The 27,441-nt window shown below is 40.2% G+C and overlaps 1 protein-coding gene and 1 long non-coding RNA gene across 16 annotated transcripts in view; one reads left to right on the top strand and one right to left on the bottom strand.

Moving 5' to 3' along the window:
- Nucleotides 1-27,441, top strand: part of ULK4 (unc-51 like kinase 4) — a 378,927-nt gene that overhangs the window by 139,535 nt on the left and 211,951 nt on the right. For 14 of the 15 annotated variants that reach the window (XR_005647494.1, XR_005647495.1, XM_039837390.1 and 11 more), the window contains one exon: nucleotides 10,436-10,528. Coding sequence is in view for 13 of the 15 variants with exons in the window: in XM_039837390.1 (XP_039693324.1) it covers nucleotides 10,436-10,528 (93 nt within the window). In the remaining 2 variants the exon portion in view is untranslated. Of the gene's footprint in view, nucleotides 1-10,435; nucleotides 10,529-13,511; nucleotides 13,657-27,441 lie in introns of those variants that run through there. The other variant, XM_039837401.1, reaches the window with a different exon arrangement.
- On the bottom strand, nucleotides 1,588-4,234 carry LOC120582203 (uncharacterized). The gene is made up of 2 exons (XR_005647496.1): nucleotides 3,794-4,234; nucleotides 1,588-2,672 (listed from the first exon to the last, which is right to left on the bottom strand). It is a non-coding gene; the product is annotated as an uncharacterized LOC120582203 (long non-coding RNA).

Raw genomic sequence — 27,441 nt, 5'->3', positions numbered from 1 at the left:
AGTTAAATGGCTCTTGAGTGATGATCCTAGAGAAAAAGTGGATGTCTTTTCTAATAGCTCTGGAAAAATTTTCAGGAAGGATTATAATTTAATCTCGTTAAAGACCATTTAATACCTGCGTTCCAGGTGCTTATCAGAACTGTTGTGTGATGTGAATGAAAACTCTAAGAATAAATGTCTTACAGTTGTATGGATAAATATCTTATAAATATTAGTTATGCTTCTCAGAGAAACACAACCAATAGGATGCATATATTTATTATTAGGAATTGACTGTCATGATCATGGAGGCTGAGAATCCCTAACACCTGCATTCCACAAGCTGGAGACTCAGGAGAGCCGATGGTGTAGTTCTAGTTTGAGTTCTAAGGCCTGAGACTCAGGAGAGCTGATGTTGTAAGTACCATTTGGAAAGGTGACAGGCTAGAGACCCAAGAAGAGCTCATGTTTCAGTTCAAGTCCAAAGACGGCAAAAGATCAGTGTCCCTCAGCTCAAAGCATTTTGGGAAGTTCCCTCTTACTCAGCCTTTTTGTTCTATTTAGATCTCCAATTTACTTGGTAAAGACCACCCACAGTAGGGAGAGCAGTCTGCTGACTCATTAATCTCATCCAGAAACAGCCTTAAAGAAACACCGAGAATAATGAATGACCAAATGTCTGGGTATCCTGTGGCCCAGCCAAGTTGACACATAAAATTAACTGTTACCACATCTATCATAGAGATCATGGATGACTTGCTCGCTCTATAAATTATGAATAATTATCAAAGACCCATTACTTCTAGTGTACATGCTTTGCATTCTAAAGAAATGAACTTTAGTTACAAGTATTTGTTTAATGCCTTTCGTATGTGGAGATTATAATACCATTTGGAGAGAGATGGCTTTCGAGTTAGACTTTGAAACCTGGATATGATTGGGTAGAAGAGGAATGGGCCTCCCAGCGAGACTGGGGTGAGCAGAGGTGTGGGGGAGGCAGGGTGGTGGGCAGTCAGAAGACCAGCTCCTCCCCAGCAGGTATCTGCATGGGAGAGTTAAGTACAATGAGCTTGGGAGAGAATGTTTTCTATCTTCATCCCATTTATCCCACCGATACTGATTGAATACATTGTATTTCACTGGCATATTTCTAGTTGCTTAGAATGTAATAATGACCAAGATAGGCACAGCCTCTGCTTTTATGGAATGTGCTTGTCTGGGTAGAGGCAAATATTGTAGAAATTAATTTTTCTTTCACCGAAGAAGCTTATAAGTCATGCAAGTAAAAATGTTTATTTAAATATCAAAACCAGCCTCCTTAAACTGTAGGCCCACTTGATGTTCAAAAACCACCAAGGAACACATGTTCGTCCTGAAGCATTCTGTGTGCTCACTATTTCTTTGCTTTCGAGTTTCACAATTTACTCATTTAACATTCTAAAGCTCAGGGTTTCTCAACATTATATGACCTTAGGACACTAGTTCCCTTGGCCTACCTGTTAACAGCTCCCAGAACTCTAGTGCTCCTTTGATCACAGTTTTGAAATACTCAAGGGCATTCGTTCCCAGTAATGTCAGGAGCGAGGAAAGACGGCTCACCATCGAATCTTTAACTTTGGATTATAAATTTTAATTAATGTAATACAAGAAAATTAAACTCTATATTCTATTCGTTTTCTAGTGACACATAACAAATTAACGTGAATTGAGTAGCTTAAGTCATCTGTTTGTTAGTCACGCTCTGTAGCTCGGAAACCTGACGCAGTGTGACGTGGTTCTTTGCTCAGGATCTTACGCTGCTGAAATCAGGTGTCCATCTGATAGGATAGTCTGGGCAAAATCTGCTGCTGGGCTCATTCAGGTTGCTGGCAGAATGGTTTCTTGCGGTTTGTATTAGTTTCTTAGGGCTGCTGTAACAAATGACCACACACTGACTGGCTTAAAACAGCAAATTCATTCTTTCACGGTTCAAGAGGCCAGGAGAATGAAATCAAGGCTCAGGAGGGTCGGTTCCTTATGGAGACTGTGAGGTGGAATCCGTGCCTTTCTCCTAGCCTCTGATGGCGGCCCGCAATCCTTGGTTTATGGCACTGTCACTCACATCTCTGCCTGTGTCTTCAGATGGCCTTCTCTCCTGTGTGTCTGTCTCAAATTTGCCTCTGCTTTTGTCGTCAAAAGACATCTGTCATTCCCTGAATTCAGGATGATCTTATCTCAAGATCCTTAATTACATTCTCAAAGACCGTTTTTTCAAGTAAGGTCACATTCACAGGTCCTGGGGTTTAGGGCTTAGACATGTCGCTTTGCGGACCGTCATTCCACCCAGGTCCACGGTTGTAGCACCACAGTCCTTGTTTCTGGGCTGTCTTATGTTCCTTCTTAAGGTTGCCCACATTTCTCTTCACGTAGCCCCTCTGTCTTCAAGTCAGCAGCAGGTCGTCAGACCATCCTCATACTTGCAATGTCTCTGACGTCCTCTTCCACTACCACCTTGAGAAAACTCTCTGCTTATGAAGTTGGTGTTGTTGGCCATTGGAATCTGGGTTTCATGATGAGAATATATTCGTGTTCAAATCTTGGCCTTGCTGTTAACCTAGTGTATGTGCCCTCACTTTCTTCTTCTCCCCTTCCTCCTTTCAGTTCCTCCTCCGTTCTTCAAGATAGTCGGAATGCCAGTAACATAACCAAGTTATCTGTATGATGAATGAGAAGAGGTTTTTTTTTTTTTTTTTTTTTTTTTTGTCTGGGAAGAAAAATAACCACACATCCTCAGAAAATCAGCAGGATATTTTTTTTTTCAGCAGAGAGACAGGATTTAATTTTAAAGGTACATGCGGAAGAGAAGAGGAAATATTTAATGGAACTTAAGCCCAGAATGACCTTATTAATTAAAATTGGCACCTCTCAGAAGTTTAATATCAAAGTAATTATCAATGAAATCTTAGTACCGAAAGTAGTCTTCTGCTGACTGTTTGAACATTTTTTTTTTTTTCCCTGAGACTTGTTACATAAGATGAGGGCATTTTTCTTTCAATCTTTAGCTGTAAATGGGACTAGATCCTTTGCTCAGGAAAATACACCATTGCTATTCTTGGGGAAGAGGAAATATTACTATTCATACGAATGTAAATAATGTAATTTGTGCTCCATCGTGGGATTTGTGTATATGAGATTTAAGCCCTTCCTTTCTTTCTTCCTCCCTTCTTTTTTATCTCTTAGTTAATTCATTCCGTAAGTATAACTCGACTGCTTTCCATGTGCCTGGCGCTGGCGACACTGTGCTGAGGAAGATTGAGTCCCTGCCCCTCAGTGCACTTACATTCCAACGGGGAGACTGAGAGCAAACATATAGATATATAGGGTGATTTCAACTAATTGTGACTGCTGTGAACAAAAATAAAACATAAAACTGCATAGGGACAGAGGATGATGGGGGAGTGAGAGAGGGGCTGAGGCAGGTAGGATAGTCAGGGAAGGCTTTCGGCAATGTAGCAAGCCACGGGAAAAATTTGCTATGCAATTGCCTTTGGTAGACTGGAGCCACTTTGCCAACAAGTATTTTAGCTTTCAGCTTCGAAAGTTTTGCATTGTAAAGAGATCATCTTGATAGAAATGTGCCAATGTTTTTATGACAATATGGCATTCAGCATTTCTCTCCTGGGGAAAATGGATGCTGCCTTTCTTTTTTTTTTTTTTTAAATTTTTTGTGACCTGTATTATCAGGGCCACAATGACTTCATAAATTGCTAAGGCTTTGTTTTTCAGAACCTGAGAAAGGTTCTTACAAATTCCTTACAAATTAGAATTGTCTTACCCTTCAGATGACAACACACCGTAGAGTTGTTTATCTGTCTTTGGATTAATGGCCAGCGAAAGTTAACGTTTTCTATGCCGGTGGTTCCAGGGACATTCAGATGGTTCTGTGAGGCGTCTTTGTCTCCCTTAATTGCAAGTGTTCTATATAAAAATAGGCGTGAACTTGGTCATCTTTGATGAGAATCAGAAGAGAAAGGAATATTTCATTTTTAGTCTTTCCTTAGATGATTCTTTTGCAGATAAAATTTAATTCACAAATATTTTTGCATCAGAAAGCATCATGGTGTTCTGCTTTCTCCTGTTATGTCATCCTATTATGTTTAAGTGTGTACCTGAATCAGTGCCTTAAGGTAAAGTGATTTTCCCCCTCTTTGGAGGTACAACCTATGGGAATCTAAATTGGAATAATTTGGGAGTTCGATAAGGATAAATATTCTTTCATCCCTCTGAATCAGGATAATTCTAGCACTCTGGTTCTTTGGATATTTTACAAGCTTTGAGTGTTGAATTTTTGAAGTCATTTCTTTTAGCTTTTCAGGCCTCTATAATGAAAATTTGCTATTAATTTTATTGAAGAGTCCGGAAGAGATGATGACTTAAGTCTGAGATGAAATTTAACACTCACTTTGAAGTCATACCTATCTTTCTATTACTTAAAAAAAAGCGACTCTGTCTTCCCACCCATCTTTCTATTTCTCCATTTACCTATTGATGTACTTAAATATCTATGCGCTCAGGCAAGACAACAGTGTCACATAGAATTCAGGTCACATAAAATCACAAGTCAGCAAAGTTCTCAAGATAATCAACTATTTATTGGATTGGTTACCCACTCTCATTTTATAAAATTTTGGAGTCGACTAAAGATATTACCTAGTTAAAAATTTGGGGAAGACTCTACAGAAAATGCCCCCAAAGAGTCGATTATCTGTTTGCCCCTTTGGTACATAGCTGTCCAGGGGAAGGTCCTCAGCCTTCCCCAAAGGTAGCTTTCACGTCCACGCCTTTGCTGTCTGGTAGCCCTCTCGTCAACCCCACACATCTCCATTCTCTAAGCTCTTTAAGCCTCGACTCCGTCTTGCACTCTCTTAGGTGTGCATTTGATCACACTGCCCTTCTCACACCATTCCCTTGCTCGGAAACTTTTACGTGTGTAGGTTGTAGAAAGTCACATTAATAGTACTCAACCATTCATTCAGGACTCTGTGTTTTGCCTCTCGCCTACCATTTCATGTTAGCATCTGCCTTACGCTTTCTTCATTCCTGCTGGCGAAGTTTACTTAGATTCTGAAATTTCCCCCTTGGAACCCGCCTATTCCTGGTCAGCATACTGTGGACATCTATATCTGTACTTTCATAATGCCATTTTCTTGACTGTACTGTTATCTACTTATCTACCTCACATTTACAAATGTGCTAAAAATCACGTAAATGATTCCCAGTTTCTGATCACCTAGGATTTTTGTCTGAGTGTTTCATATATATATATATATATATGTATATATATATATATATGTATATATATATATATACATATATATATATACATATATATATATATATACATATATATATACTGCTACAGAGACCATTTTTGGGGCTGCATCTTTGGGTGCATACTTATTCCTTTTGTTGAATGTCTGTGGGTAGAATCATTGTGTTAAAAATCATATATATTTTAAGGGCTTTTGATGTTTTGGCAAATTTTTTTCAACGATGGCTTCTATTTATGAAACTGCCTGTTTAAATAACCTTGTTAGCTCTAACTTGCATTTCTTCAGATATTAATGTAGTCGATCATTTCTATTTCCCATGCTTTTTGGCTGTTGATATTCTTCTTAGGTGGGTTTTGTCCTTTTTTTGGTGGAATGTTTATTGGTTTCCAATAGTTCTTTATGTATTAAGAATGTTAGTTCTTTGTTTTACCAACATTCTGCAAATAATTTTTCTCTCATTTGATTTGTTAACAGTAGTTTTGCCATTGAGAAATATTTAATACTTAAAAACTTAAAGCCGTAAATATTTTTTTGATTAATTTCTCATTTGTTGTCATGCTGTAGAGGCCTTCTCACCCAAGATTATGTGAATATTTACTCATTTTAGTATCCTAATGTAGTTAAAATATTTTGCTTAAATTTTTAAGCTATTGGTGTTACATTCTCATAAGATATGGCCCGACTAGTACTGTTTCTTGTCCAGTGTGTGTCACCTTTCTTTCTTTTTAATTTATATACGTGTTCTTGACCACCCCTCCCCCCCTTATACTTAATAATTATTCCGGTGTTATAAAGTACTTTACTTTTTCATTTAGCATCTTCCTTATCGTATTTCCCCCTAAAGTTTCTTGGATATTCTGGAATCGCACTTTCCCTCCAAATTCTCAGAGTATACTCCGTGGGGATGTGAAATGCGTTTGTGGCTTACTCCTAGCTGAGTGGACTTTTAAATGATACTCTACTTCCCTTTTTCCCCAGCAAAACAGGCACTTCGGTCTACGTGGCCAGTTCCGTGGTCACATCCCCAGAATAGCTTCTCACAGTAATCCAGAGTTATTTAATTAGCCTATTCCAGTTTTCTGCCAGCCTACCTAACTGACCACTGCTTACTCCAGACACTTGACAAGATGGGGAAGCCTCCACCTCCTGGGTCCCCAAATATGTGATATTTAGACTTGTTCTCTCCTTTGGGATAGATATGAATTCGGGACTGGCCTTTCCTGCCTGGAGTCCAGCTGTTTGGGACCTGGCAGAGGCTCCGTAAGTGGAGAGGATCCCAGAGGTAGAAGAGTGGAGTCTCGGGGCATTACGTGGACACTCCTATCTCGATGTGTGGCCAGCCTCAGGACTCAGAATGCTCCCGTGCAGCCCATGTCTGTCAAAGTGGGCTGACTCCTCGCTGGTCACTCACCTCGAAGCCATTTCAGGGGTCTGAGCTTTTTCTGCTGAGTGGCATTCAGAGGAGCACGAGATCCAATTACTATCAATTTAGTTGCTTTATCTCTCTTTAGAAGAGAAGCTCAGTAAATCTCAGCATTCTTTCAGCTACTTCTGGCTGACCATTATAAATCTATCTTTGGTCAAACTAAAATACATTAAATATATTCAGTATTTGTATTCTTATCCTCTATGAATTTTATCTTCCTTTTCCAAGGGGAAAAACATATTTTTGTTAAGTCTGTTTTAAAAGATATTTTTCAGTTCTGTTGAGATTGTTTTCTCTAGTATATTTCTCACTCGTCCATATGTTCTTTTTGTACTTTCCATATAAGCATGTGAGTACGGAGATCATGTGGGAAGCTTTTTAAAATTCCTGGGCTTGTGGTCCTTTCTTCAGTGATTCAGCTAAGTCTGGAAGTAGGAACAGAGGGAAATGGTTATCTGGGGTATGTGAGTGACTCATCAGAAGTTTCTCATCCTCACTTCAATTGAAATTCTCTGGCTGACAATTTCTAAATAACTGGTGAGCAGCAGAAGAGCACATCCTTCTCGTATCTCTTATTAATGCCTCACTTTAAACTCAACAGAGCCTCAGTTTCTCTATTAAGGATGTGTATCCTGAAGGATTAACTCAACAAGTGTGGGATGTTCAAACTCTGAACTTTACAAAGAAACTAGCCCTTGACCACCTTCTGGGAGATAACTTCAGTCTTTGGAATATCCTGCCTGATGAGAGGGTCACTATATGCCCGGGGCCTTAAGTCATGCCAAATAATTTACACTAACAATGTAAATTATGGTCAGGGCCTTGGACCATACCATATCCGCATGATCTCTAGAGGGGCTAGAGACTGAGGAACTCATGATAGCCACACGGGCACTGCATACCTATGTATGTGACTGATCCTTGTAAAACCCTGGAGACCAGCGCTCCAGTGAGTTGAGTTTCCCTGGCTGGCAGTACTCCACATATGTTGTCACACACTGTTGCTGGGAGGATTAAGCCCTGTCCACACCGCTCCACTGGGGGAGGACAACTGGAAGCTTGAGCCTGGTCCCTCCTGGACTCTGCCCTCTGCCTTTTATTTTTGCTGATTCTTATCAGTATCCTTGCACTGTAATTAATGATAATTGGGAATGGAACAGCTTTTCTGAGTTCTAGCAAACTCTTGAGCCAGAGGGTCGTCTTGGGTCCTCTCACCTCAGGATGGTAAGAACTTTTTATAAGATTATAAAACTCTCTAGTACGCCAAGAGTTGTTCCTTTGTAAAAAATGTTTGAATTGGATGTTAAATTTTACGAATACGTTTTACTCATTTCTAAAGATGTCTCCTTGATTTTTGTTTTGTTCATATGATAAAACATTGTTTTCCTAAATGTGATTTTTTTCATTCTTAAAATTAATTACGCTTGGTTGTGTTATATATTTAAACATACCATTGTCTTTATCAATATTTTATGATTTTGTTATGAACGATTTGGTATTTTATCTTTTGTCTTGTCATACATGGGTAAATCTTTTAATCTCTATAATTTAAAAATATTTTCTAAGATTTCCTAAAATGTGGAACTTCCCACCTCCTCAAACAGAGCACTCTACCCAGTTTAACATTTTCTTGACTTGCTACCCCCAGTTTGAACATTACGGTGTGTAATGGGCCCTCTGGTCCCATTGAGGTATGAACAGCTTCTTTATGTTAAATGCTCCCCAGACTGCTCTCTGTTTGGAGTTCCTGGGTATGCTTTCTTTTGTTTTTCCTATGCTTTCCAGCCCTACTTCTTGTAATTCTCAGGTTGCCTTTCGGTAATCGTCCCTCTCCTGCCGTTACTTGGCTTGTCTTTAATGGCTGTGGGCTTAGAGACTGCATAATTAAGCTTGTTACATGATGATTTCCAAAATGAGAGTAAATAAGCTCTGAATAAGAGCCTGGGGCCCGATTCTCTAGATGAAAAGCATCTGCTTCATGTCATGGATTTTTAAATATACATTTTGGATTTTCTGGAGATATTTTTCTCCTTCTTTAGTGGTTGGTTGTTCCAGATAGTTAAGTCATAAAGTTGACTGGTTTGTTTCTTCGTCTGTCCATCTGACCGACCTTCCTTCCTTCCTTCCTTCCTTCCTTCCTTCCTTCCTTCCTTCCTTCCTTCCATCCATCCATCCATCCATCCATCCGACACTTGAGCATCTGCATGGTGCTCTATACTGGATAGCTGAACCCAGACAGGCAAGACACCGTATATAAAGCAGCCTCTGCATAGCACATAACATGGGAGCGCAGTCTGAACTTTGCTGTGGAAACTTGATAAAGACCTTTTGAGTTTTCTTTTTTCTGGTAATAATTTCTGTTTCAGATCATGAAGTTTTAATAAGAAGAGAACTGTTCACACAAGAGTTAACATAGCAGGCCTGAGGCTGCTACCCCGAGAAAGATCTGCTTAAAAGGATGGCCCCTGGCTGGCATCTTAGGACTTGGCCCTTGGCGTGTTCTCAGCGTTGAACTGCTGAGGGTAGTTGATGGTGCCTGGACTGTTCGTGCAAACAATATGGTCTATGTTGAACACCCGCCTTCCTTCTGGGAGTCTGGGATTCTAATACTTGTTAGACGGAGGTGGCCTACGTGCCAGCCACAAATAACCTTGGTCTCTTGAGACTCTAATGGGCTTCCTTGGGTGGAAACCACACACATGTGCTACATTTTTGTGGCTAGGGGAGAGAGTGTGCTCTGTGTCACCCCTCATGGGAGGGAGAGAGCTTAAAGAGGCCTGCACATAGGGTCCCCCAGACTCCGCCTGTGTCCTTCTCCCTTATGATTCATTTGTGTGTCCTTGCTGTGTTGCCGCCATACATTATTTGTGGTTTCATGTTCCATAGTTTCAGTAACCCATGGTCAACCGCCGTCCGAAAATATCAAATGGAAGATTCCAGAAATAAACAATTCATATGTTTTAAATTGCATGCCATTCTGACTAGCCTGGTGAAATCTTGCACTGTCCCCTTGGGATGTGACTCACCCTTCGTCCAGTGTGTCTAGTGTGTCTACTCTGTATACGCTAATGGCCTGTTAGTCACTTAGTAGCCGTCTGGGTTATCGGATTGACTGTCGCTCTATCGCAGTGCTCGTGTTCAGGTGACCCTGATTTTACTTAACAGTGGCCCCAAAGTGTGAGAGGGGTGGTGCTGGCAATTCCGACACGCCAAAGAGAAGCCGTAAACTGTATACAAGCGAAGGAGAATCATGGTATACACGGGGTTCAGGACTACTCGAGGTTTCAGGCGTCCACAGGAGGTCTTGGAACATACCCCGCTTAGATAAGGGGGCGGGGGGCTCCTGTACTAAATCTGCATGACGAGTATGACTGTATGTGAGTCTTGTGATTCCTCTAGCAAAGCTCTGAATGTGAGGGTCGTGTTGGGGACCCCTGGCACAAATTCCTGATGTTTATTGGTTTCCTACTATGAATGCAGCTCAGTACTAATCACTTAACGTGGATGGTCTCATTCCCTCCGCCAACAGTGAAATTCTCTGTGGTAGGTCATCACCATCAGCAAGTGCAGATCCTAGAGCTTATATATTTATTTCAGTATCTTTTTTTTTTTCCCCCAGATGTTTGCACCTTAAGGTATATTGTTTCTGTCATTCAGAAGAGAGTTTAAGTGCAGAAAAACCACTGAGTATTTTTCTTTAATCACTTCATCATTTCAGGTACGAACACATCCTCACGGAGCCTGACCCAGTACCAGCATATGCTCTGAAACTGTTGGTTGCAATGACTGAACACAACCCAACTTTTACCAGGTACTGTAACTTCAAATTTCTTTTTCTTGTTTCTCATCTGAAGTGGATTTTATGTGTTTTGAAAATGTTAAAGATGATGAAATTCTAAAACGTTAACATTTGAGTTACCAGTGGTAAACTTTTCATGGTTTATGGTTTGTAAGATCTGTCATTTATGTTGTATTTTCCCCCCCTTATTGGAATTTCCATCCTGTGTTATTCTTGATGCTTTAAAATTATACATTCTTTAAAGAGAAAAAACTAACACACTTAAAAAATGTCAGTCATTGCCTCATACTTTACCAAACAGTTTATTATATCTCTGTGGTATTTGTACACGTTACTTTCTATCGTTTTATTTAGTTGACGCACTTTTATTAAGTAGTGGAGAGCTTTTGCCTTTATCGAAGATACTACGTGTGACGATGCCAACATTTTTAGAACTAGTTGCTAGGATAGTGGCAACTGCTTTCAGTATTGCAAAGAAGAGGTTGTCAGGAGGGCACCCAGGTCTGTAAATGGGAAGAGACGAGGAGGCCCTCTTTACTTTGAAACAGGAAAACTGGTTTGAGTTTTGTAGGTGACATCTGAGGACCTTTGGGTTTGGATCTACCCGTAGGCACAGCGTACCTCTAGAGTCACCAGTTGGCCTTTAGCAGGGAACTAGATCACACAGTTCCAGTCACGCGATTTCATCTGGTCTGCTGACCTACCACAAAAGTACTGCAGAGTGACGAGCCTTCATTACTGTTGTCCCTAGTGAACAAGAAAGGCTCTTCGTAGGGAGAATCCATATTGGGCGAAAACCAGACCCAAACAGCGTTCTCAGTGGGTGTGTCAGGGCGCAGGAGTGCCGCGGTGCCCTCGGCCTTTGGGTTGCCTGCGGTGCTGGGTGGTGGCAGCTCTCAGGCCTGTCTCCTTCCGCGGTGAGCAGCGTGCATCCTGGGCGGCAGTATGCAGACGTTGCCCAGTGCGTGCTCTCGACGCCACGTTGTATAAAGATTTCCACCTGGGCAATGAATTTTTTATTTTTTATTTTTATTTTTTTCAATTTTTTTATTTTTGTGGTGACATTGGTTAATGAAATCTGGTTTTAGCTGTGCATATGTAAGGCATATGTACATTTACACTGTGTGTTCGCCTCCCATAGTTAGATTTCTTTCTGTCATCACATATTTGACCCCTTTACCCTGTCTACCTCCCCCCACCCCCTACCCTCTGGTAACCACTAGTCTATAGTCCATGTCCATGAGTCTCTGTTTATTGCTTTTAGGTTTATACCCCACATATAAGTGATATCATGTGGTTTTCAACTTTTTCTGTCTGGCTTATTTCGCTTAGCATGATTACCACTAGGTCCATCCATGTTGTTGCAAATGGCAGTATTTCATCTCTTCTTATGGCTGAGTAATATTCCATTGTATATATGTACCACAGCTTCTTTAGCCGATCATCTATCGAAGGACACTTCGGTTACTTCCATGTCTTGACCACTGTGAATAATGCTGCTCTGAACATCAGTGTGCAAATATCTTTTTGGATATGTTTTCAAGTCTTAGGGGTAAATACCCAGTAGAGGGATTGCTGGATCGTATAGTAAATCAATTCTTAATTTTTTGAGGACGCTCCATACTGTTTTCCATAGTGGCTGCACCAATTTGCAGTCCCACCAGTAGTGTATGAGGGTTCCTTTTTGCCACATCCTCTCCAACATTTGTTGTTACTTGTCCTGTTGATTACACCCATTCTAACAGGTGTGACAATTAATTTTTTAAATGAGAAAAATCCCTCCGGAACTACATTACGATCTAGCTGTAATATATAATACTGTGCAACAGTTTGCAAGGACAAGATAAATTGTGAGTACAGAGATATCCAAAGAATTTTGTTAAATGAAATGAATTATTCCTCAACCCCCCATTTACCACCACCTTTGCCATAGTAGGGTCTCTTTCTGGATTCACTGTTTTGTTCTTTGTGCCTTTTTTCATGAAACTGAATATTAAAACAAGAGTTGTCCATGTCAGTTTTGACTGAGGCTCCAGAAGTCAAGAACAAAGCATTAAAGGCCTATTACCTGCTCCTTGCACTTTAAGGGTACGTCCTAGACCCCACAAGCCTTAGCAACCTGAGTACAACTTGCAGAGTCCACTCACATATCTTGAAAGGAGGAGTAGGGGAAGGAAAAGTAGTAAGTAATTAGCCTTTGGAGTTTGTTTTTATTTCCCTAACTAGATTTTTAAAAATGCATTCTGAGTGCAGACTTTTAGAATGGGTAATAAATTTCAATTTGGAAAAAATTATGTACAAAGATAAATACTGAAAAGTCTTGTTCCTTACTCTTCTCACTCTGTCCTTTCCCCATCTTTCCGTTATCCCGTATGGTTAATTACTTTTACTCATTTTGTGTCCAAATGCAAGCAAATATGAATGTGTATTTTCTCATTTCTCCGTTTCACTCATGCATAGCATATTATGAATATTTTTCTGCCCCTTAATTCTTTTTTCACTTACTGATATGTCCCCTTTGTTTCTATATCAATATAGGGAGCATCTGCATTGTATTTTATAGTTACAAAATCTTCCTTTGTATAGATATATCATGATTTATCTCGTGAGTGTCAAATGGATAGACTTGAGTTGTTTCTAATCTTGCGATGTTGCAATTAATAATCTTATTCATACATCATTTTGTATGTATCCATCTACATCTTACAGGATAAATCTCTAAAAATGGTATTTATGTGTTAAAGGATAAATGCATTTGAAAACTTTTCAGAAATGGCCAAATTACCTTACTTGGGGACTTTACATTTTGCATCTCCAAGGGTCATGTTTGAGGATGCCTGGTTTTCAGCAGCCCTGCCAGCAGAATTTCTTGTTAAACTTTGGAATTGTGTCATTGTGATGAGATAGGTGATTTAAATTGGCATTTCTCTTATCATAAATGAGGTTGAATAACTCTTTATATGGTTAAGGGCCATTTGTATTTATTTTTTTTTAGGTCACGCTTTTTGCCATCAGTTCCTTGGTCTTAGCAAGGCCAACCTTCAAACAGAATCACCTCCGGCCTAGCTTTCCATGGCATCAATGCACCACAACCTGCTAATCTGTTTTACTTGTAATAATGTCTGTGTTCTTCCTGTTTTTTGCCGTCATGAATAGTGTAGCCATGAATATTTTTTTGCATGCCCCTCGGTGAGCCCACGTGTGTGTCTCCATTGGGTGCCCATGCCTGAGCGGAGATGCTGCCTCCCTGGGCTTGTGCTTGCCCGGATCTAACAGATGCTACCAAGCGGTTTTCCAGATCGGTTGTACTGATTTACATTCCTACCAGCAGTACTGTCCTGTTGTCATGTAAGCTTTTCTATAAAAAATGTTCTAAAGGCAGGTTTATTGAGGTATAAATTATATAGAGTAAAATTCACACATTTTAGGCATATGGTTCCGAGTTTTTACAGACGTATACAGTTGTGCAGCCACCACCACTATCAGGATAACGAGCATTTCCTTCACTCCAGAATGTTCCATCACACCCCTTTGAATGCTAGCTTATAAAAATTCTCTTTGCCAGGAGAATAATTTGACCAGACCGATTTTATATTTCATTCTGATTTTTAGCGTGTATTTTTTCAAGAGTTAATACATAACATATTACAAATTTCACTATTTGGAAGGGTATCCAGAGAGAAGCAAACTTCCACTTAAAGAGAAGCCACTCTGACCGCTTTGAGTGCATATTATTTTTTACATAGATGTTAGTATGCTGTCTACACCATTCTACACTTCTTTAAAAGTATATATAACAGCGTTAGTGAGATATAATTCACATACCTTCTGTACCTTTTTTTAAAAGATACATGGTATCGCATTTTATGAATGTTCATTATTTATTTAACATTGATGTTTTCCTGGTCTTTTGGTAATATAAAACAAAGCTGCAATTAGTAGCTTAGGTCATTTACCACAGGTATATGTCGGATAAATAGTGAGAAGTGGAATTGCTTCATCAAGGGCACAGAAGCCTGCAGTTCCTAGACTTTTCTGTACATTAGTTATCTTCCTGGGATCTTTAAAAAGTCTGAAGCCCAGTCCATGACCAGGCCAATTAATTCACAGTCTCTGCAGCTGGACTCGAGCATCAGTTATCATTGAAGTTCCCCGGGTGACACAAAGTACAGGCAAGTTTGGGAAGCACTAGTCTAAGAATTTGTAATTTTGAAAGGTGTTGCTGAATTGCCCCAAATGTAAGCTGTGCCAATTCCTTCTCCAACAGCAGTGCGTGAGAGTGCCAACTGGTGCCAAACCTTTCTCAAATTAGTGTATGTAAGTGTTAGATCTTTGCCGCTCTGATGGGTGAAAATTGTCTCTTGGTTTTTAATTTCTAATTTTATTGCATTGTGATCATATATTTTTATCTTATTTCAATTTTTGTTATTTGCTTTTATTTGTGAATTTTTGTGAATGTTCTGTGTTTAATTGCTCATTGTAACCATATCAAAGTTAGGCCTAACCCCAAAAGCAGCTTTTGGAAAATGCCTAATTTTGGAAAATGCCTAATGAGCTACCTAAAATGGTAGCTCATTAACCTATGACATTTTCCCCAGTGACTCGGTAGTAGCAGTGGTTTTTAGGCAAAATGCTTGACTGTAAGTGTATATCAAGAGTAGAATTACTTTATTGTGTGCAAATCGATTTCTGGTAATATTAAAATAACCACGAACGATTTGTTATAAATTTAACTTATTTATTGGATTCTTTAGCATCATGTTCTTTGAAGGCTATTCATCTTAATTTATCTTATATACAGTAAGAGTTTAGATTGCTAAGTAATAACTATTGGACTACTGAACTATTCTGTGTCAGATAAGGCAGTTATTATTTTGTTGTGCTTATTCTTATTTTATAGGGTTCTTAGTAGATAAAGAAGTCTTAATGGATAAAGAATACATTTATCATTCCCCTTAAATAAGGAGCAAAAGTATGATCAGATTTGCATTGTGCCTGACCGAGATTTTCTTTAAAAACACCACAACCCTGGAGAATTTAGTTTGTCATTGGGTTTGTAGCAGGAAGGTAAATTGTTTGCTACAGTGGTCCCGTTTTACCGTTAGAGGAATGTGTTAACTCCCCTGAGCTCTGCTCTTTTATCTCTCCTTAATTTTCCAGTAGCTTGCACCAAACCATTGCTCGCAGAGAGAGCAGGGCCCTGGTAGCTCGTTTCCATTAAGAAGTAATTAGTTTCAGCAGATCTTCCTTAGCAAACAAATTAAATTTTTAACTTCTTGAGTTATTTTGGAGTAAAATTTTCTTGAATTTGCAAAAAAAAAAAAAAAGTTCGTGCTCTGATCTAAGAAATATCATTTTCGTTTGCTCAAAAAATGTTAGAGCTGTTTCACAAATACGCCTTTTAGAGGAATGAAATTTTAGTGATCTCTTAAATAGAGTTTATGGTGAATCCAAGGTGTAGCTGTCAATGAAAAATACTTCTGCCCTTACAGTCACTCGTTTTCAACTGACTTCCCTCATTGGTTTTTGATTCCTTTGTTTGTTAATTCATTCATTCATTCATTCATTCATTTATTCATCAAACATCTAATTAGCAACTACTGAATGAATGAATGAAACAGAAAGGAACTGCATGGGGCAGTCATATTGGTTTGACTTTGCATACCACTTGAGGAAGTTATAGAGAACCCACCAGGCAGAAGATGGCTTCTGTTTGAGTTTGCCTTTCAATTTATATATCTTAATAAAATTAGGTAAAAGTAAAAGCCCAAACCATCAAAGATGTCAGAGATGTTTGAAATGTTTTCCCGTTAAAATAAGCCACTTAGGTGCTTCCCTCCAACCACCATTAGCTGAATTTACACAGGTAAATATTTCCGTTGGTGGAGTCTCAATGAGTGAAATAACTATGTAATAAAGTAAAACTTTACTGTTAAAATTAGAATGAATTGATTTCTCCAGAAATAATTAGCTGCTTCCCAAGGTGCCTATGGATATCAAAAAGCCTCATAATGAGAAGCAAGTCAATCTCTGTGTCTCTAAGGCTCCCTTTTTTATTTTAGGGTCACTCTTAAATGACTTTCCCATTTGTTCTTGACTAGCACTCGCAGAATAAGATACAAGATTTCTCCAGTAGGCATTGAGGCTTTGAACATCCATTTTGACCTTATCTTTCCTCTTTTATGAACATCGCCCATGTTTCAATGTTCTCAGCTACTTGTGCAAATTGGGTACATGTCTACATTTACTGAAGTAGAGTAATTTCAGGGGGTAAAGCAAGTATAAAAGATTTAAGATACCGAGCACATCTTGAGTTTTCTCCTTTCATCCCTTGAATGAAAAACTTTTGTGTTTTATTTATTTATTTGTTTATTTATTTTTCCCTTTCTTTCTGCCTTGATTTAGGATTACAGAGCTGCATACTTGTTCAACGTGTTATTGGTACTTAAATACGACTTAAGAAAAATTGGGAAATTGAAGTTGTCCAAGTTATAAACTTTGCTGAGGTCTTTTGTGTACTTCCACTGACACTGATCATAAGATTTTGTTTTACTCTTAGAAAATTTAGCATTTTCTTTTTTTCTGGGATGGTTCTTTTTCTTGGTTCAACCACCAGTGGCTGTTAACCATCTTCGTAAACTGTTAGTAAAATAGAATCTTCCATTCTAAAGGAAGAGTGTATACTTGGCTGTGTTTATTTTATGTTGTCTGGTTCTAGACAGATCCACAATTTATAAGTGTATTGGAATAGTCATATTCTTTCCTTGTAAAGGATTTTCGGTTGGTGACCCCATTGAGCTTGTGTCCGCTGGACACTGGGCAGGATGATTATTTCAAGAAAGTGATCTTTTTCGTTGGTTTCCTTCAACATAAATGCGAGTTCACGGTCACATGAATACTTAGCAGCTATTTCTGGATCAGAAGTGGATGGTTTCAGACTGCTTCTTTGGTATGACATTTACAAGGCAACCACGTAGAGTTTTTTGTACCCCTTTACAAATAGTGGTTCCCGGTTGTGTATTGTAGAGTGGTGTTAAGTCTGAGTAGAGATTTAATAAGGCTCTTTGTTTTTCTCAAGGCATCCTTAGGTCTGTAGACTTTCCCTTGTCATCTAATGCAGAGATTGGAAAACTGTGGCCCACAGGGCCGTCTGGCTTGCTGCCTGTTTTTATGTGTGTGGCCTGCAAAGCAAGAGTGGTGTTTACATGTTTAAACATTTGTCAAACTTACAAACACACAGGAGACTATGAGACGGAGACCTCGTGTCTGGCAAAGCCTAAAATAGTCACTTTCTAGCCCTTTTCAGAAAATGTTTCCTGACCGCCTGGTCTAAAGGAATAGAACGTTTTTTGTCTTTGTTCATGTGAATACAGAAATATTAGAATTTTAGAGCTGTATGAGACTTTGGAGATCATCCAGGTGTCTTAAAATGTAGGTTTTTAAATTATTCAGGTCTGGTGACGTCAAAGATGAGGAGGCAACTGCCCTTGAAAAGGTACTTTGCTATACTCACAGATCCCAAAAGGAGAGGGCATACCTCCCACACCACAGCGAGCCACATGGGGCAGCACCGGGGCTTCGGGCGGCAGAGGAAGTGAGAGGAAACGTGGGCAAGAGCCTTTGTTGTAATTTACAAGGGAAGGAGTGGGCGGGTGGGGTAAGCAGGCTTAGGATCGACTAGTTTGAATGAATTCACTGTGCTTTGGGGCGTAGGGGCTGGTCCTTGGCCAGGAGGTGATTAGGGCAGGGGAATTGTGACCCAGAGTGCAAGCACTCCATGAAGGAGGTGGTTGGAGGGCAGGGGTATTCCTTTTAGAGTTAGTAAAGCCCCAAGATGTCAAAGCATAAAAAAATGCAGAATAAAAAGACATGATTAGTACACTAGGCCAATGTCTTTATTTTACATATAAGGAAATTGAGGCCCTAGAGGGAATTTGTGTGTCCCAACCCTCGTAGTCAGTTCAAAGCAATCAGATTTTGCATCCAGACCTCCTGGTATGTTGTTTTTTTGCACTACCCTGTAGAACCACTTTTGAAAAGAATCTAAGTGGCTGTCACAGTGGACTTTGAAGTCAAACTATTTTAAGTTTCATGGTGTCACATTTATGTCTAAGCGTGGTCCAGTTCCTCCTCATAGTCATCTTCAGCATCACGTGGATCTTATAATAGCCAATGTGCAGTTCTCCTTTGTTCCCTTCTGCTAGCGTTAGGTTCTGGCACACATCCCTCTAGTTTTTATCACCATGGCAGCTCCTAGCACAGTTCTGGTTCCTGGTTCAGTCCAGCTTCTTCCTTCCCTCATCCTCCTAGGTTTTGAACCCTCCTCTGCTCATGTCTTAAACCACACTAACAAGGTTGAAATCCCTCCTCATTCTGTTAATCATGATATAACTCATCATCGTAACTCCTGCAGGAACTAATGTAAGTCTTTACATAAATACTCATGGGGTAAGGATTAAATTAATTCTCTCATTCCACCCCAGTATTCTGTTTCTAATAGAATGTAGAAGGACACCCACCTAAAACCTTAGGTGCTTGATCCAAGGCAACTATGTTTTTTTTTTTTTTAAATGATTTGTGAGGAAAATCAATAGTAATTGATATTAATCTGTTTCGATGGTTTTTTATGTTTTTAGGAACTAAAAATGTTTTTTTGCGTTTTTAGGAAATAAAAAAATAAAAGAGTTTTGCCTGCTGGTGTTAGTAAACACCTCTTATTTTCTTCTATTATCTTGTGTACCATGACAGAGATTTCCCCTAAGTTCATGGTGACCTGGTAAACATTTCATGGCCTATCCTTACTGAAGGAAACTCAGTTGGGTCCATTGAGACCATTCGTGTCTGTCATTAGAAACAGCTTAATCTTTTGAATCTTCATTTTCATAGCAGCCCTGTATGCTGGAGGCTTGGTCACTTCAGTTTTCGTCCTCTGACTTGCATGGATTCAGTGACACTTTCCTTATGGAGTGTCAACCAGGGCCTGGCAGAGAGCCCAACATGCTGATGTCTCCTTGGTCACATGGTGCTCCGGCTTGAGCCACTCACTGCATTTTATGTTGGAAGCCAGCATTTAGTTGAAGTCTTTGGTCAGAGCGGCCCGGGTATTTTGAGGGCTACAATCAACAATAATTCACATTCCTGTCCTTCTGTATTTAAATAGAAATTCAGAGATCATTATCTTTAACAGAATGCTACCTATCATTTTCTCCTAAAGTATTCCTTTAATTGCCCACAAGAATCTCTTGAATTCTTGCAGTTTATTTCCACCATGGAATCATGGAACTTCGGAGCAGAATCAGCTTTGGTATTTTTCTATCTGCAGGAAAACTTAATATTATTAATTTGTTCATTGAGTCAATCCACAAATAGTTGTGTTCACTGGGGTGGACAAAACAAACACTCCAGTTTTCATGGAGCTTATGATTACCTGGGGGTAACACGATAAACGAGGAAATCAGTGACAAATCAGTCTCGGCTAACGGTAAGTGGTGTAAAGAACAATAAAGCTGGGCTGGAGAATGGAGAGTGATGGGCTGGGGGAAGCTGTTTCAGAGAGGGCGTTTAGAGCCTCTTTGGGAAGGCAACGTCCCGGTCGAGATGAGGGAGTTGACTAGCTGTGTTAATGCTATGGGCTTCATTAAAGAGCAAGTCTCTGCTTTTCAGGGACTTTCAGAGCAAGGGAATAACAGTGTCAGATGTAGCTGGGAGTGCCAGTCAGGTCAAGGGTAGAGAATTGACCATTATAGTTGGCAGTGGGTTGGTAGGTGGGAGCAAAAACCTGGTGGAGTGCATTCAGGAGGAAATGATGTGGAGACAGGGGACATCAGTAATTCTAAAGAGAGTTTTGCTGTAAAGGACCACTGAAAAATAGGGAGCTGGAGGGAGATATGGAGTCAAAGGGATTTTTTTCTTTGGTCCCTAGTGGATATCCCCTGCCAGTATTCCCTCAGGGAGAAGAGTCAGGATCCAGTGCCCATGGGGAGGGTACTTGAGCTGGGAGGTTAGGAAGCGGTGTTCTGTCTTCGAGATGCTTGAAAGCGAGATTTTTGAAGTGGTACAGAAACTAAGTACTTGAGGGTGGGTTAAGAAAAGAGTTTGGAAGGATGAGGTCAATGAATTGAGAGGTCAAGATACTGAATTTTTATCTGGGTAATGAGAAACTACATTGTATATCTCTAATTTTAGAATATTCATAGGAACAATACTAACACTGTACTAATGCCTCACTGTTGTTTCACACATTTCTATTTGGAGTCTGTTGTCATTCGTCACTACCCTTTGTTTCTTACTTTAAGATAGAGAGTAAATGTATTATTGCGATTATCGTGGCTATTATTTTTGAGGGTTTTTTTTTTTACAGTTTCCTTGAAAAAAATGAGGTGTTCTTTTACTTGTGGGAAAATGTGTTGCATTTGAGTATGTTCGGAATTATTGTTTATCGTTAGCTCTTTCAGAAGGGACACAGGGACTCAGCCGTTTGGCTTTCTCAGTCTTCTCTGGAGCCCTTCTTAGCGGTGGGTTTAAGCCCAGGTCTTCTAGGCTTCAGCGCCAGCGGTTTTTATGAATTGAGGGTGAGCGTTCCTGCATTTTCTCCTTGAACTCCTGCTTAAAGCAGTGTCATTCCGGTTCCTTGCTACATGTGTGTCTAGAATGTTGGTCTGCTATGTCCTTGACCATCATTCATCACCTGCTCATTATTTGCTCACACTCATGCACTCTGAGACACGGGTCGAGTGTAGTGGAGCTTGGCAGGACCTTGGAGGGGTGCGCAGTGCATGCAGCCCGTAGGTCCCTGGTCATCCCCTCAGCTCGCCACTATCAGGAGCCCTAGCCTTCCTGGTCTAGGCATAGCCAGAGACCATTCTACAAATTCTGTGAACATCGTGGAAATGACATGAAAGCATACTGACCAGAGCAGTGCCAAAATACCATAGTTACTTTGCTGCAGGAAGTCGAGCCTGGGCTTGCAGTGTATGGATTCAAGGTCTAGATTTCAGGCTTCCTGAGCAGTTAAACGGTGAGCCTAGGTCAGTGGCACCCTCCTCACTTCACCCGTTATTATTAAGAAATGTCTCCGTGGTGCAGAGCAACCTTTCTGTGGGGTTCGTGTGGACAGTTTTGTGTGTTTGTGCAGTGAGCCTTTCCGGCCAGCTCAGTGGGAAGTGAAAGCTGTAATTGGCTTGTGTGCCAGTAGAAACAAGACTGTCTCCTTGGATAGTGCTAGAGTGGGAATGTCAATGCTCCTGAGGAGGTGGCAGTCATGGTGGCTTTGTTAAACCCAAACTTCTGCAACCTATCACAGGCCCTTAGCCATCCAAATGTTAATATCCTTCAGTGGAACACTTAATTTCTTCTATACGCGTAGGGTTTGGCTCCAAAGCAATCTGCTCTTTTACTAGCATAAGCAGTTTTTCATTTCTTCATTCGGCCACCATAGACATCATTATCTTCAGGCTTCAAAAGGAATATTTTTAAATTATGTGTTTATTTAACATCAAATTAACATTTTTATTGATTCATTAGGGAACATGTAATGATGACAGTTGAACCAATTGCCTTGGACCAGAACATTAATATAAGATGTTTATTTTGAAAGATATATTTATCTATCTTCGCTTGGTGGGGATTTCCAACTTTTCTTATTGGCTTCTTTGATTTGACTCATCAGTTAATGTCTTTGGTTAATCTGTATTTGTAAAACAAATTTATGTCTGATGGTGTTAAAATGTGCAGCTCCGATAACAGTGGCAAAAGAGAAAAGATGATATTGTCTTGGCATTGCAGCATTTCTGTGGTGCCCTTATATTTTGTGTTTTATAACGATTGGGCCTTTTTACGAATCATGTAGTTAGGTCAGAAACCTTTATTTATTTGGTTATTACAGCCAACAAAACCATCAGTTCATGACATCCTAACTGTAGAAATAATAAAGTCTCTTGATATGATCAGTATACCTTCCAAAGTCTGAAAGAATCAATCACTTGATAATATTTGGCAAGTTTTAGCATCTCACTTCTGTGGTAATGTTTGTATTTTCTTTTGGTGATTCACCAAGGTAATTTACCATTTTTGAATTAGCAAAATACTTGTGCTGCAAACCTCTGCTGCTGTTGTTTATCTCCTCTTGATAAAGCCACGTGTCTGTGAATATATTACATACACCTGTCAGTCAGCTCTGTAGACCAAAGACTAACTGAGTGGAGTGTAACATGCGGCGTAAAGTACAGACTCCCATTTCATTTCTCATGTCTCAACACAAAATGCTCTTCCACATCAAGTCTTCTGATTTTATGTGATGACAGTGATTGGTCAGAATGTATTACAGTGTTTACTGTACAGACAGTGTCTTTGTCATGTAATTAAAGGGCACGGGAGCTGCCAGACTAAACAGTGGGCTGAGCTTCAAATGCTCTGTGACTTCCTGGGCACACTTATTACCATCACGAACATGTGTTGTCATTCAGCATTCTTTGCCACAGCATGTGACTTAGGAAAGGGACCAGGCAGTGAAGGAGACTCACCATGGTTCTTCAATGAGGTGAATGCCTCTGAGATGCCTTGTACTCTCAGAAGGCACGATTTTTCTGTGTTCATTTCTTCTCTCTGCTAGGAGTCATAAATCCAGCTTAACCCAGCTGTTTACAATGTACACAAAATAGTTAGCTTTTGAGGACAGACTTCATTTGAAGTATCCTGAAATTCTAAAGTAGGGTAGGCCCAAAGGGAAAATGGACAATGGACGTGAAAAGGCCATTTCTAACAATAAACCGGAACAAGAGTCATCCTAATTAGTAAACAAAGAAAATTCCATTAAGATAATTAAAAAATTAAGTTTATTAGGGTAACATTGGTTAATAACATTACTTAAATTTCAGGCGTATAGCTTTATAACAGGTTATCTGTATACTCTATTGTATGCTCACCACCCAAAGTCTAGTCTCAGTCTCTCACCATATGAGTTTTTTTTTTAAATAGCACTTTTTGAGAGTCTAGTGAAACATGCACACTCATAAATATTTTTTGTGACAAGTAAATTGTCAGTATGTATTAAACCTTACATATCCTTTCATTCCAGTTCTAGGAATATATCCTAAGAAAAACATAAAAGATATGCACAAATATTTATATATAAGAATGTTCATTAAAACATTCTTTGAAACAACAACAACAACAGTACTAAAGACAGCTTTGCCCATCTTCAAAGAGAGCTTTGGATGCTTCACACGTGGACCTTGTCCACTCACTGTCACCGAGCGAAGAAAGTGATACTTAGAGTTAATGCACTTGCCCAGGAGCACAGAGCTACGGACAGTTGAGTGAGGATTTAAATGTGTTAGAAGTGATTCATCCCTTAACCACTACCTTTATTTTTTTTCTAATGAATACTAATAAAAAGTAGAAAACAAGGATCCATCAACAGAGGACTAGTGAAATACACTGTCGATTAGAAAACTGTGTAAGTAGATGTAAGAACTTGCATTTCAAATGAGTAATGACATGGAAAGATTTTTAATAAACCCCAATTTTTACGAAGAATGATTTGAACTTTTTCTCCCACCTCTTCTCCCACAGGGTCTAAAATTAGGCAGATTCCAGTTCTAATGCCAGATGCATTGCTGGCTTTGTGAGTGACCGTGAGCATTTGCCTCACCAGCTGAAGCTTCGGTGTCTTTCTCTGTAACATGGACTTCACCTCCTAGGGTCGTTAGACATTAAATGGGGAGTGACTGTCCAAGTGACACAGAGCACATGCGTAGGACATGGTTGCTGTTATTTTAAAGACGAGGTCGATCCTATGTCCTATATGAATAGAATAAAGATAAATAATACATCAAAACTTACTAATGATTATCTTACAGTGCTGGGACTATGATATTTTCTTTGTAATCCTTTTCTATTTTTCCCAGATGCAACATTCAATAAAATGTTAGATTTTACGCTTCTTCATTTCTACATTTTATATAAATAGCTATATAAAATTATGATTTTTAATAATTATTTTTTATAAACTGGAAAAAAATATCAAGTTGTTAAGCACACGCATACTCACACACAGCGGCTGGTGGCTCTTATCTGACATTAGCATTAGTGACAGTCCATAACCCAACTGTGGTTTTCACAGTCAACAAGGTGGCCTTTGGGTCAGTGGTTTCAAGCGGATCATCATTCTGTATTTTTGTCCATTGTACCATAGTATTATGGATTTTTGTCCATTGGTACCATAGTATTATGGATTTTGGAAACAGCTCCTGAAATGAGCTGGAGGATACTAAAGTTACTCGGTATAATAAAAGTAGAATTTACAGGAACTGGGACTGAGCCTAAGGTCTGAACATCAGGGAGGTCGAGCAGGGTGTCGAGCTGTTCTTTCTGACCCCCTTTCATTTACCCGCATTGACGTTCTTGCTTCCTGTGTCGTGTGAGCATTGAGACAACGAGGCTTTCTTTTTCCTGACAGCTCTTTAAATGTTGGTGTGCCTCGGGTTCCTGCCCTCGGTCTACTTGTCACTATTCTTTCCAAACTGAATTCATGTTCTCGTCCAGACTGGCCTTTCCTCTCTATACATTATCCTCTAGTGCGTTAGAACAGTTAAGATCATGAACTGTGAAACCAGCTGTGTTCCTGTGGATAAGGTTCAGTGTTAGTTTTCTTCTCTGGAGAATAAGGTTCCTCATTCCCACCTCAGGCTAAGGGTTAAGTGAGAGGTAAAGCTCTAATTAAGCCTCGCGTTATTAGTACACAGGAGCTTCTGTAAGTGACATCACTCACGGTGATGTTTGTCATTCTGGTGATGGTCACAGCGGTGGCCTCCAGGTGAGACAGATCAAGTACCTGGAGTCATTCCTTATTTCCTTGCTAGTCTCTCTCCTATATCCGATAGACTCTGTTTTTTTTTTTCCCATTAAAAAAATTTTTTTTTTCCCAGTAGACTTACAAATCCCTTGATAGAAACTCATTAATTTTTCTCATCTTTGTCTTTTCTTCTTTTCTCCTGCTTTTGTTCAGGTTGCATCTTACCTTGAGCTTGGTCATTGTCAGCTAACTAATCTTCTTGTCCCCAGTCCTTTTTGTTATCAGTCGGTCCTCCTCACTGCGGCCTGCGCAGTCATTGTAAGACTGTAAACTTGGTAATGGCATGATTTTGCCCAGTCCTCCCATCACTGGAGAGGCCCAGCAGATTTTTAGTAAAAGGCCAGATAGTAAGTATTTTAGGCCCCACGGCCGACGGGCTCTGCCAAAGCGCTTCACCTCTGCCCTCCGAGTGTAAAAGCAGCCACAGGCTACGTGCAAATGAACGAGCACGACTGTCTCAATAAAAGCTTACTTATGGGAACTGAAATTTGAATTTCATGCAATTTTCATGTCACGAAATAGTCTTCTTTTGATCTCCCCCCACCCCCAACCATTTAGAAACCTAACCACCGTTCTCAGCTTGTGGGCCACACAAATACTGGCGGCTGGTGGGGTTTGGCCTGCAGGCCAGTTACCAGTCCAGATCTAGAGGATAAAGTTCAAACTCCTGAGCGTGGCTCACAAGATCTTTTGTGATCAGCCCTGGCTGACTCCTCCAGCCTAATCTTTTGTTCCCTTCTCTTTACCTCTCCTAATGCAGTGAACCTGCCTTTTCACTTACTCTTCAGTGCCCGTCATGAACCGTTCTGTTTTGGCTTTCTGTCATGCGGTTCCCTTTGCCCAGGACACAGTACATCCCTACGCATCCTCCTTTCCGTCCTGCCCCTTCGCCCGTCCACTGCCCGCCAATCACCTACTTTCACGGTTCAGCTCAAGCAGTCTCTCTACTGCGGAATGTGATCTAAGCTGCCTGGGTTTATATCTGAGCCTCAGTGCTTGTCACCTGACTGACTGACTTCTTTGTACCTCAGTTTCTCATCTGAAAAGAAAGTTCATCATCATTATCATAATACTTAACTCATAAGGTGTTTCTTTTTCTTCGCTGGGACCCAGTGAGTGAGCTCATGTGCAGCACCGGGAACTGTGTCCTCCACGGAGTGACTGCGATCTGCGTTTATTGCTGTTGTCATTCTCGGGGACACTTTGGAGCCTCCGTTATGCCCCTCAGATGGAAACGACCGTGTTTTCCCTTCTGTACCCTTTGTAGCCATCCATCCTAGCACTTAATAATACTCGATGTAGCTCCGGCTTATCCCAGTGCACGGCACATAATAATAGACACTCGGTAAATGTTTATTGAGAGAAGGAGAGAAAAGACAGCAGCCTTAGTCTGACTTCAGGTAGATGCCAAAGCAAAAATATCTTGCATCTCATTAAATAACAGGACAAAAAGGGACCATAGAGAGTACGCAGGTTCATTAAGTTGAAAAGAATTTAAAGAATATCTCTTACACAATTGCTGTTTTTCAGTGTTGGGCTCATGTCTGTAGAGGAAGAGAAATTCTGGCCCCGTGTATAATCTAGTGGTCCTCTTAGGGACTTGCCTCTGGGGTGTACCCCTGCCAATCCTGTAACTCACTGATGCTGTTTCTTTCAGTTTAGTCCCCTCTCCACTCTGGTGCAAGGATCAACATGCTTCCTTACCTCTAGTTTCGATGTGAGTTGCTGTGTGACCGTACAGAATCGTGTATCGGGGAGCATACCAAGGATTCAAAGAACTATTAAAGAAGGGAGGTTAGCTGCAGAGCCACAGGGTTCAGAAAGACAGAAGGTGAGGGCTCAGGACCCAGAAAGAACAGAAAGCACTGGGCAGATGTGGGAACGAGTGGCCAAAACCCTTGGCTGGTTAACAAGTGTTGGAGCCTCGTGCAGCGACAATTTGTGTAAAGTCTTGGACAACATGGGACTTTCAGGCCCCTCGTAGCGTCTGCAGTTAGGAGTCAGATGTCTTGTAAATGGGTCCCATACACTGTGGGGAGACCCTCTGAGTACAGCTCTTTCACCTCAACTT

The sequence above is a fragment of the Pteropus medius genome, unplaced genomic scaffold (genome assembly GCF_902729225.1).
Source record: "Pteropus medius unplaced genomic scaffold, Ma_sr-lr_union100, whole genome shotgun sequence".
NCBI classification, from domain to species: Eukaryota; Metazoa; Chordata; class Mammalia; order Chiroptera; family Pteropodidae; genus Pteropus; species Pteropus medius.
This window is presented reverse-complemented; position numbering and strand designations above follow the sequence as displayed.